Consider the following 12,836-nt stretch of genomic DNA (forward strand, 5'->3'; position numbering starts at 1 on the left):
AGTCACTGAGCCCCTCTGGCGCTGTTTCCTCATTTTAAGACTTAATCCTTAGGTTTAAAATAAAGTTTGGGGAAGTCAGTCTTTGTCAAGTGCTTAGAAAAGTGCCTGGTGCACAGTCAGCATTATATAAAGGAAGGAAGAAAGAAGGAAGGAAGGGAAGGAGGGAAGGAGGGAGAGAGGGAGGGATATGCAGACCTTTGTCCTATTTTACTCTGTGTTCATATTCCATTTAGAACATGGTGTTTAATTCTGTTTGTAGTTATTTATGAAGGCCATAAAAACAAAGAATGCATTGAGAGATGGTGGCAATCTATTTTAGGAAGGGCAGAAGGAGTGGCAAGTAATTTTACATCTTAAAGGGATTTAAACAATTAAGCAGAACATGGCATCCATCTTCAAATACTTGAGGGTTGACAAAAGGAAGGAGATACTGACTTACTCTATGCTAATCTAGGCAGATGAGTAGATTAATGACCGGAAGTTCTAGAGCGACAGAGTTCAGCTTAACATGAAGGTAAATTTTATAAAATGTATAGCTGTCCGACTATGGAATGGGTCGATACACAAAGTGACAACCTCCCTCCTATTGGAAATGCACAAGTAAAGGTTAGCTGATAATCTGTCAGGGATGTTGTATAAAGAATTCCTGCCTTGGTTGGCAGGGTCACTAGGTAATCTCTAAATTCCTTTCCAAATGTTTCAGTGTTAAGATATCATTAATATGAAAAGTTACAAGTGCACAGAAATGGAGGTGGTTTGAAAACTGACTTTTAGGAGAATAACAATCAAGGCTTGAAAAATAACACTTTGTTCTGTACCGAAAGCTTGTGGTCCTTCACCAACCCATGAAAGTAATGAGCAAAGTAAGTACTCTGGCATATTTGGGGGAAGTTGACGTGTCAACATATGGTTAGTTTCCGTTTCTCAATCTGTCTCATTTTGACAAGATAACACGATGGAATTTTGTTTTTGTTTTTTTACTTAATATTAAACATAGTTGTTGAAAGAGTAGTGTAAGAATGGGTATATCTCAAGTCACAATGATTGGGTCATCTGAATCAAGGTGTAATTTACACACAAGATCAAATTAGGTCTAAGCGAAGCAAATATTAAATAATTTATATACATATATATACACTTATATATTGCTCAATATCTATATCTTTGGCCTCAAAAGCAAGTCAAAGAGTAATGTTAAAAAAGTTCATTGCAATTTACTTTTTCGTTTTAGTTATTTGGGTCGTAAGTCTTACAAGGGTGCCAAATTCATTTTGAAAAAAAAAAAGTGGCTTTATTCTCTGAAGTGGATTTAGACTATTTCCTCAAACACAGGGATCTAACCTTGCCCCAGTCATTTCTGTTTAAATTCTCACTGTTGCTCAGAGAAGCACATCTTCTCACAGTGGAATCAGTTCAGGCTCAAGAAAGGAATGTCCTGTTTTACTCCAGCATGCCTGCTCTTGCAAACCATCACGTTACATTCAAGTAGAGAACCTTCCACTGAAGAACCTTCCACTGAAAAACTTTCCACCAAACTTAATTAAAGGGCTGGTATAGACTTAAGTACAATATCTAGATTAAGAAATAATTACTTTATTAGCCTATATTCACCTACCTAAGATTTTGCCAAGTTTTGGACTAGAAGATACCTAGCTTCCCTTTCCACATAGGTTCAACAGAAAAACATATTCTAGACCTCAGGTATATGTCTTGATATATGGAAAAAACAATGTTGATGATACTTGTTCAGATTCTTCAATAAAATTTCTTTTTTTTTTTTTTTTTGGCGGTACGCGGGCCTCTCACTGTTGTGGACTCTGCCGTTGCGGAGCACAGGCTCCGGACACGCAGGCTCAGCGGCCATGGTTCACGGGCCCAGCCGCTCCACGGCATGTGGGATCTTCCTGGACCGGGGCACGAACCCGTGTCCCCTGCATTGGCAGGCGGACTCTCAACCACTGCGCCACCAGGGAAGCCTTCTTCAATAAAATTTTTGACCTAAGTTGAAATACTATATTTTGCTCTTAGATATCTTGGTACTAACAGAGATATAAGGCCACACGAGGATAATGGCACAAAAGGTTTCTTTTATATGTGAATAAGAATGCTGCCTCAGTAGTCATTTATTTATTTTTTGGAAGGGCATGGCAAGAATATCAGATTGCCAAGCATTTTCCTTTGGAGGAGAGGTCAACGTCTATGGGGATAGACTAACTTCCTTGTAGCAACTTTTCTTTTAGCTGCCAAGGAAAATATTGAGTCCAGATGATCTAGCGAGCAGAAGGCCTGCCTCTGTAGGAGAGAGAAAGCTCTTCCTGCCTGGAAGACCCCTACCAACCACTATGGCCGAGGGGTCCATGAGACATGAAAGTTGACATATGCCTTTACTTCATCGAACCTTACCTAAATCAGAAAGCTTCTTTTTTTCCCCTATCTTCCACACACATAGGTCCAGATTCTTTCAAGATCTTTTAGTTTTGCTTTTTCTTGACTGTGATAAAATGAATTAAATCAAAATTTTGCTCCCATTACTAATCAAACTCTAGGAGGAAATTAGCAGAGTTCAGCAACATACTAGCAAAATGTGCTAATACCATTTTAACATTTAGTTGGAGATAAGGATATTCAAAGGGCAATTACTTATTTTTAAATTACACTCAAAATTTAAAAAATACACACACATAAATTCATTTTTCATTAGCACTAATATATCAACAGCCCCAAATTCTTAAAGCTTTTTAAAATATGGGATATTTCTCATTTTCCTTTCCTCCCAGAGTCCACACCAAGATTTAGTGTTTCCTTCTTTTGTTATTCAAGCGATGTGAGCGAAGGTGGCAAAAGACACATAGACACATTTATCATAAAACTATATAAAGCAGATTGCAAAAAAAACCACGACTTTCTTTTACCTTGCCGTAAATAGAAACAAAATAGTTTCCATTTTCCATTATGATCTGAAACCGTAACCTCAGTAACATGAGGTTTTAATTTATAAAGGAACGTCAAGTATTGCCCTTTGGGGAGGTTATAACAGACTACATGAATGTCAAATAGTATTACTTTCTAAAAACAGATTTATTTAGCCCCCAAATAAAGCTTCATGATTTAGAATTAATTTCCAATTACATAGGGCATCTATACTCTTGTTCAGGAACCACACAATTTATTAGCAACTTTAAAATTATTAACATGGGCAATAAAATCATATTTATGTAATCCAACCCCAGAGGAAAAAGATTAAACTCAGCAAGTGCTTGTTGGAATTTGGGCTTTCCACACATTTCTCATGTGGTCAAGCTGAACCCATGGCAAGTCTACACAGCTGCCTCAGTTGCCTTTTGACTTTATGACCATGTAATATTTGATCACATGGACCTTGCATATATGTACGTGAGATTTCTGTTTTCTTATAGAAAAAATGGTTTTCCTTTTTATATAGGGATTGGAGATCAGTAGGAGTTTTCAATAAATGTATTTATTTCAAGGGCAGCTGCTGTAAAATCAATTCATTCTTGTGAAGAGGAAGGCGCCCCCTCCTTTTCTGGCAAAAATAATATATCTTGACAGATATGCCAAGATATGCCTTTTTCTCACTTTTGTTCTAGTCTTTCCAAGAGAAAAAAAAATCTTTATCACAAAATAAAAAAAAACCCAACTATCTGTTACAAAGATTCCATCTCTGAATTTGTTATAAAATTAAATTAGGGAACAGAAACTGAACAACAGATGATATCTATTGTATTTCTATTTTCTAGAGCAAGACAGCAGTCAAGGTGATTTTCAAACTCTGAAGCACACAAAAATATCATGCCATTATTTTCTCAAATAGTTGAGAAGACAGACATCACTTTGAAAACACATAAATTCAGTTCTTATGTGTAAGAGACTAGATTTTTTTTTTCTGCTGTTAGAAAAAACTCCAAATCAGTATTATTCAACTTGATTTGATGAGTGCTAAGAGCAGATTTAGGAAAAGCCTTAAGCCTAGCAGGTAGGGAATGCTTTATGTGATTTTATTCTTAAGTATTCACATCCCACCTTGTTGGGTTTTTTTTTTTGTGGTACGCGGGCCTCTCACTGTTGCGGCCTCTCCCGTTGCGGAGCACAGGCTCTGGACATGCAGGCTCAGCGGCCATGGCTCACGGGCCCAGCCGCTCCGCGGCACGTGGGATCCTTCCGGACCGGGGCACGAACCCGTGTCCCCTGCATTGGCAGGCAGAGACTCTCAACCACTGCGCCACCAGGGAAGCCCCCTACCTTGTTTTAAAAGGAATTTAAGACAGTCTAAATGGATACATAAAATTTAGTAAGATAACAAGAATGGATTGTGAGAAAGTTATATCAGGGCAAGGGTTATGTCATAAAACTGAACTAGGAATGAGGCCACTATATTAAAAAAGAAAAAGCTTATTAAAGGATGCTATACATTTGAAGTGTTCACAACACTTACGTTACTCATTTTCAGTTGAAAATATCATAAGTCAAAAATGCGTTTAATACATCTAACCTACAGATCATTATAGCTTAGCCTAGACTACCTTAAACACATTCAGAACACTTACATTAACCTACAGTTGCACAAAAATCATCTAACACAAAGCTTATTTTATACAGCCTTGAATATCTCATATCAGTTATTAAATACTGTACTGAAAAACAGAATGGCTCTAAGTGTGTCAGTGGTTTCCCCTCATGATCCCGTGGCTGAATGGCAGCTGTGGCTGCCCTGCCAGCATCACGAGAGATTATCTGTGCTGCATATCACTAGCCCTGGGAAAAGAGTAAAATTCCAAGTACAGTTTCTACTCAATGCGTATTCCTTTTGCACCATTGTAAAGTCCCCAAATCCTAAGACAAACAATCTTAAGCCAGGGACTGTCTGTACTTACTTCACCTGACATCCTGCTGTCCACTCAGCTGTCTCGATGGTTAGATTTTAGAGGATTCAGTGCAGTGAAATCCCCAAAACAACGCTGTGATACTTGAGAACTATCACATGCGACTTGTTACTACGAATCAGCTACCAATTTTGTAAATGATATGTTTTATAAATTACACCCTTGATCCTTATAAAGATGTCATTCACATAAATTCTGATGGGCTCAATGAATGGAAGAGAATGCGGTGTAATTGTGCATAATATATTTTGCCCATAGAACTTGAGATCATTACCCTCGGGTATAAATGTATCACACTGGGCATTTGAACTTCTTTGTCGTCTGTGATCTTCTGATCAGGAGAAAAGTTTACAGTATTTTGGCTGCTTTTTCATAAACTCTATTGCCTCTCAGTCCAGTTTTCATTAGACAGTAGCCTGTGAAGACTTTCAGTTTGTTACCCTGGGCTAGAGACTGGAGCATTACAACCAAAATTCAGGTTAGAAGGAGGATTGAAACCCTTTTAATGACAGTGTTTACCTGAGTACAGTAAGCTCTTTGATGAAGACAGGAATTTTTACGCGGTACACTGACAATGCATTGATTTTTAATAGCTTGGGATTTATTCTCACGTGCATTAGGACAAACAAAAACATAACAATTGTATGAATTCATGAACATCCCTGCCCAGGTCAAGGCTAAAATAAATGATTGTTCATGCGACACTTGTGGAAAAAAACCTTTGGGGGGTTAAATGAATGACTGAGATTTGGGAAGCACTATTGTATGGGAACAGAATGCCCTAACAAACTTGTAAACTTTAAAAGCAAACAGAATCTGAGATAGAACTACGATATTTGTTCCATATCCACATGTTTAATTCCAAGTTGTTTCTCTCCTTGAACATGGCTTTCAAGTTCAACGATATGAGGCTACACCACTAGCTTAAGCCTTGAGTTTTGTGTCTCAACCTTCTGGGAGCATAAATAAACTTGCTGGGTTTCGGCATAACTGCTCTGCACACATCATTCAGGCCTGGGCTGCCTGCATCTCTGGCTTCTGTAATGCGAACTAGCCCTTTCTAAGACTAGTTCCTGCTGTACCTCATTTTCCAAGTGCAAAGGCATCAATCATCTCCCTAATCACCTGTTAGGTTTTTGTTGTGTCTCAGCTGGAAATTTCCTTCCCTTGTCTAAAGTGGAGTTCAAAAAAGTCTCAGATCACATCACAGGCTCCTGTCAAAACACTGTGCATTTTTCTTTCCAAATCCAAGAGACCCTTCTGTCCTATTTCACTGTGCTTTCATTTTTAAAGAAAATAAACAAAACAAATAAAAATATTTTTTAAAAACTACCACTCCCGAAACCCTCTTTTCTGAAACTTAAACACCATAAACCAGTGCCTTATAAAGTCACAGTTTTAAAAGTCACAGTTATATGCAAACCCTCAGTATATGAAGCAATAAAGATGAGCTACCAAAAGTGAAAACCAAGATGGCCAAGATGTTTAGAAAGATGTTCAATATCACTTATTATTGGGAAAATACAAATTAAGCCAAAATAGCACTTTTTACCCGCTGGATTGGTAAAAATTCTTATCGTACAAATATTGGGGCTTGTGGAAACATGGGAGCATGTGTGCGTGGCTTGTGGGATATAAATTAGTATAGCTATTTTGAAGGGCAATCTGGTAGCATCTAGTAAAATTGAAAATATAAATACCACCCATTCCACTTATACGTTTATGTACCTTCATACTGTGTTCATAGTTATACATGTGACTATGTCTATTACACTGTTGCTTATAGTACCAAAACATCAGAAACAACCTAAAATTCAATAGGGGAATAGGTAAATTGTGTTCTATTCATACAAAGGAATACTATACAGCTGTTAAAAGGGGAGAACTAGACCTTGTATATGAACATAGATCTCAAAAACATGATATCAGCTCAAGAACATGAGTCGTTGAAGGTGACACACACTACGAGAGCAGTTATGGAAACGAAAACACCCAACACATATGATGAATTAATAAATAATATTCTTAGCCTTAACCACTTAGATATTCCTAGTCAAGACCTCCTAACTCTTCCTTGCTACTTACCTAAATTGTACTCATCCTCAAGACACAGTTCAAATCCTACCTCCCTCAGGACCACCCAACCCACAATGATTCCTTTTCTCCTCTGATCCACTCTAATAATAAGTTTTAGGCATGTGACCTCATCTATCTCATATTCTCATTGTGGGGATTAATAAAGGTTCCTCACATAGGATGTTTCATGTAGTTCTTAGTGCATAGCAAGAACTCATTGACTCTTAGTTGCTATTGTTATGACAAGTTTATGTCTCCCTTTGCTTAGTCTGGTACGCTGCCATAGTAGATACTCGATAAATGTTTACATTTGACTACGAATATGATGGTGACATGTTTTTGCTAATGATTACATTTGCCCAGGTCATTTCCTGAGGTGGGGTCCTGGCTCATTATTTACTGGATATTCAGTAAAGTCTGTGGGCATTCAAGAATTGGACATTCCCAAGTTCCACTGGCTGAGTGCTGAGGCACTGCTCTCTGGGGACCACAGATGAGCGCTAACCTCCTATTCCAGGCTCAGCTGATCCTAGATTCCCCTGAAGTTATTAGTTGAGCTCTAGCAGAGCTTACAGACCTTCTAGCCCAAAGTCACTGAAAGAGTTTAAGCCTCTTAGAAAACAAGTATTAATCCTGGGATTTTTCTTCTAAGATCTTGAACACCAGGAAAATTCCTCAATTTCAGGAGTCTCAGAGGAGGCACTTTTAGACAAACACGGGACAGGAAAGGTTAAGTAGGGTAGGTAAAAAAATGGAGAAAGCATGGAGAACAGGGTAACACGTATTAAGCGTAACACCTAATATCTGCCGGGCATAGAGAATTCAAATAGGTGACGTCATTTAACACAACACCTACAGGAGAGAGAGAGAGATAGTTACTCCTGGTTTACAGATGAGGAAACTGAGGCCTGGAGATTCATTAACTTAAAAGCGGCACAGAAAATAACTGCTGGAATAAGGATTTAATCCCAGGTCTTCTTGACTTTAAAAACCCGTGTTTGTGGCAGAAGTTAAATCCATTTAAATTAGATTCATTTACATGTTATTTCATTAAATTAAATGAAAAGCACATACTCCATACACTTATATGTCTAGGTCCTCAGTTAATAATTTGAGGAGCTGAGAGAAGTGACTCATTTGGAAAGGTGTGTCTAATGCTCGTAACGGCTCTGAATGATAAGCTCCATACTTACAGGGTCTCAGGTCACTAGTACTTGAAAACAAAATTAAATACCAAACAAATTAGAGAAAAGAAACCGACCTCAAAACTACTACTTTTTAGTAGGAAAGTAATCTGACACCCATAAATGTATGAAGAAGATAGCCTAAAATTAGCACAAACATTTTGTTCAGGAAGTTGAAAGTTTTTTTGTAGGTCATTCTTTGATTTCCCTAGTAAGAGCAGTTCTTTTGTGGTGGTTCATCTGTGGCTATCTTGTTAAGAGATATTTGCTCTAACATGATTTCTATAGAAGTGTACTCTCTGCAGCATCTTTCATCTTACCAGCAGCTGAAGCAACAACATCCTAAGTGGGGTAAGTTTTCACGTAATTATTAGCATGCCTAAGAAGACAGTGACTTCATCTGGGCTTATTACTGTTACTTGTCACAGATACGGACTGAAATAATGCAGCAAACACACCACTGAAACTCTCAAGGGAAGAGATAAGACTAAGTGATAATGGAGAAACTGCTCCGGCTCGGGCTGTTCTACATAAACACATCCCTTTCCAACAGTCAAGAGACAACTGAAAGCTGCAATTACCTATGTCTGCAATGCTTCTTATTCACTTCAATATTTGAAATAGGGGATAATATGAAATAATGGGAGCTCTTCTCCAACTAATACAATCAAAAGTAAAAAAAAAAAAAAAAAAAGCCAAAGTGGAAACAAGACTAAGGAAAGAAGGAAGACATAAATGACCTTTGTGACTCAAAAACAAATCCCACAAAGGGAGTCATGAGAAATAAAACCTATACTGACATCAGTTGATTAAGGTCACTTATTTATAAAGCAGAACATTTCATAAGTTACACTCCCCGACACATAAACTTCATGTTGAGAATACGACATTCAGCAGGATAATAAAAATAAGGCTGATGGGCCTTTTAATCCCTCTCTTGGGAATTAAATACTTACTAAAATAGAATGATTACAGCCCTGTATCTTAAGGGTAGTAAATAGGTTGTATGCCGAAGCATACCCTGATTAGTCTTGCTAATGGCATACCAACTATCTTAACTTTAAGGAGCCATTACAGAATGACAGATGGAAGAATAATGTAACATAAGGAAAATAAAAGTTACAGACAGACAACTAAGCAATATGGGTCACACTGCTACACTGTATATACACAAAATCCTAGAGTTCCTCTTAAGGGAAAATAACAGTGCACTGGCATTTTCATTTACTTTTTAGTGGCAATTAAATTTCCTGACACAATTATTTTTTGATAAAACATGACATTTTATAATCCAGTCAAATTTTATTATTTTCCAATCCAATCCCAATCACCTATTAATCAAATATAAGTTTGAAAGTCCCTACTAAATATGCTTTTTGCAAACGCATTGTGACAAGATGGCTCTTAGCATTCAATGGTGATTCCATAAGAAACAACTGAGTGCTGATACTGAGAGCGGGGACGCATTCTCCCTTTCTTTTTAAAAATAAAAATCTGCCGATTATTCAGCCACCATTTCATAAATTCCTGCCACAGATGATCAAGGGAGAATTTGGCGATACACATACACTTCAAAACTCAAAGAAAGGATAGTTATACCAGGCTTATAGTCATACCACAAAGCCATTAAAGTCAATTCCTGAATGGTGGCTGGTTTAAATGAGGCAGACTTTAGTCAAGCAGTCCTCAACCCCGGCTCTATCCCAGAATCTAGTCTGTGGTGGGACTCCTGTGAGAATCATTGTTTTGGTCTTATAACATAGACAACCGCTAAGAGTTCCTTACGGAGTCAGACCTACCCACTCCTTGCCAACTTCCTCATCTGAAGAGGATCTTGTGCCATTTCAGTCAAACAGACTGTAAGTAGCAGCACGTGTCGGAAGTGTGAAGCTATAAGTAATACTGGATATGTAAGAAAAGAGAGAGTCTGAAATTTTAAAAAACTGTACAGAGGGTATAATGACAAGTTGAAATTATGATAGAGTAATCATGGTTCCGGCATACAAAAATGCAGTGGGGCGGCCACTGAGGACCTGGTCTCCGACAAGTCTCTGCACCACTGGGGACCTGAACTTCCTTTGAGCTGTACCAGACCCAAGGACACCCCTAGCCGTGTTCAGAACAATACCTGCCAGCTGCAACCTATGGTCTCAAGGTCTTCCATTGTAACTATGCAACCATTTGGGATCCCAACCAATCCTCGCTTAACAAGCACCCTGCCTCTTGCCAGCTCCAATTATAATTCTTGATAAACAACTCATGTAACTAACTGTAACCTTGTGGGCTTTTGCCTTTATAAGTCTCCCCCATTTTGTAGTCTGGGAGAACACAATTCAGACGCCTGTGGAATCTGTGTCTCCCGGGCTGCAGCCCTAAATAAACACCTTTTTATTTCACGTCTGTCTCTAAAGTTTTCATTGACAGATTCAGACTGTGCGTTAAGGTGGATTGTTTGTGGCCTGTTTGTTTTTGAATTTGAGTTGAAACCTCTCCAAAACTTTCACTTTCATCTTCTGGAACTTTTGCTTATAAATATGTCACAGCTGAGCAATAATTTCATTTGCTTATTTCCAAATGCCCATGTATGCACAAAACTTCCCTATAGGACTTGAACATTTTAGAAACCTATGTTATTCATTCACTCACTCACTGAATATTTATTGAGAACCTACTCTAACTAGGCATTATTCTAGGTACTGATAATTAAAATATAGCAGTGAACAAGATAACAAAAGTCCCCACTCTCATGAACCTTACTCTGGTGAGGGGACTTCTGAACAAGCAGGTAGATGAAGCTTTATTTCTTTGTATCTATAACATTTCTCTCATCCATAAATAATTTGAAAATTTAACAGATAGAAGCACTATACAGTAGAAAAATTTAATATAGATAAGGAAAAAACTAAAACTACAAAAACAGCATTGATATTATAACCCCAGTGAACTTTTAAAACTATCCAGAGTAAATAGCCTGAAAGGTGGTTAGAATAATTCAAACATAAAATAAACTGCAATTGATGTCAAATAAAATAAAAAACTTTAATACATTTAAAAACGTAAAAATCAAACTCCTTTAAAACACTAGCTTTTTTTTTTCTTTAATCCAGTGTGTGTCCTGGAACTTTTGTAAAGTTCTTAAAAATTCTGGATCCCTGGATCCACCTGAATGATAAACTGCACAGGGTCCAAATATACGTAGTTTTGTAATGTTCCAGAAGCAGCCACTGTCTGGAGGCTGGGACTGTCCATCAGACGGCAGAGCAAAGAGCTCTGCAAATCCTCTTCCTCCTCCCAAAACCATGACACTGAAAAATATTGTCAAAACCAACCATTTCAGGACCTAATAATAAGCCAAAGACAAGCAACAAGTGGAAAAGTTTCTTCTTGGAAAACTGCTGACTGGCAAGTAAGAAGAGGGCGAGTCTGTGGTCTTTCTACCTGGGGCAGCTCCCACCCCGCCCCTCTCAGCTAAACCTCTACCAGGGAGAGGCTGCCATGGAAACCGGCAACTTTGCTGCCCCAGGGTCTGAGTGCATTGGAAGTGAAGAGTAGAAAAGCCTACTCCCAGGCAGTCTGAAGCATTAGCTTCCTTGGAGGCAAACAAATGCTGACTGCCGACCTCACAGCTGGCCTGAGCCTGCACTCCCACTTGGGCTACTCCCCAGACCAGTGGACTAGCCATGAATGTAATGGGCAATGAGATCCTGGACATGAGAGAACCATGGAGGGCTTTGATCAATTTCCACACATCCTGGGTTGACCAGTAGGACCTAATAGGGCCTGGTGGAAAGAAAAGGCAGGATGGATACGAAAACTCCTGAATTTGAACATGTTTCCCAGTCCATACACAGATATATCAGCAGAGGCTGAAAGCCTTACTGGATTGAACTGTTTGAGCACAACTTCTGGCTAATCACTGACTGACCACTGAACTACGGAGACCCAAGTGCAACCCTAGGAAACAAGGCTTAGACATAAAAGTAAGAACTGAACTACTATCTCAGAACATAACTGAAAATACAATTTTAAAAACGGATGAAAAAGTTGCTACACGGTTCTGAAAAACAGAAGGCAGCAGAATGAATTCCTATTTGGACTATTCTTTGTTTATTCAACCACTATTTATATTTATTTCAATCTGGACCAGACACTGTGCTCAAATGCCCAGATACAATAGTGAACATGATAGATAAGGTAGAAATTAAAGAGTTAACATTTTAGAACTAGAGTTTGTTCTTCAAGGTCTCAGGATTTGGGCAGACCACTCTGGTCTTGCACACAGTCTCCAATTTCGAAAAGTACATGGTTCTTATGACTCATATGACTTACATAATGTTTCAACTAACAGATGTGAAGTAGTCAAATACATAACCAAATAATTATGGGATTGACATATATACACTAATATGTATAAAACAGATAACTAATAAGAAACTGTTGTATAAAAAATAAATAAATAAAATTTATAAAAAAAGAAAAGAACAACTAAGGAAAACAACAAGGTCCTACTGTACAGCACAGGATAAAAAATGTAACTAAGGCATCTGTGTTTTAGTGCTGGCTCTAGTATTTTCTGAGTAGTCTTTGCTGAAACACTCTGCAGAACTCAGTTTCATTATTCATAAGGTGAAGCAGGTTTGACTAAATTTTTAAGGTGACTCCTTGACCTCAAATT

At 38.1% G+C, this 12,836-nt stretch overlaps 1 protein-coding gene across 3 annotated transcripts in view; it reads right to left on the reverse strand.

Annotated features, from left to right (window-relative positions):
* The window catches only part of INPP4B (inositol polyphosphate-4-phosphatase type II B), a 493,426-nt gene that overhangs the window by 27,438 nt on the left and 453,152 nt on the right, over positions 1–12,836 (reverse strand). Inside the window, exon 25 of one of the 3 annotated variants that reach the window (XM_027117064.1) lies at positions 11,182–11,466. The exons of the other annotated variants lie outside the window; for them this stretch is intronic. Within the exon in view, the coding sequence (XP_026972865.1) occupies positions 11,235–11,466 (232 nt within the window). The 3' untranslated portion in view covers positions 11,182–11,234. Of the gene's footprint in view, positions 1–11,181; positions 11,467–12,836 lie in introns of those variants that run through there. 3 annotated transcript variants of the gene reach the window in all.

This window comes from Aethalodelphis obliquidens, unplaced genomic scaffold (genome assembly GCF_003676395.1).
Source record: "Aethalodelphis obliquidens isolate GAN/ISIS:26980383/991018 unplaced genomic scaffold, ASM367639v1 scaffold17, whole genome shotgun sequence".
Taxonomy (NCBI): Eukaryota; Metazoa; Chordata; class Mammalia; order Artiodactyla; family Delphinidae; genus Aethalodelphis; species Aethalodelphis obliquidens.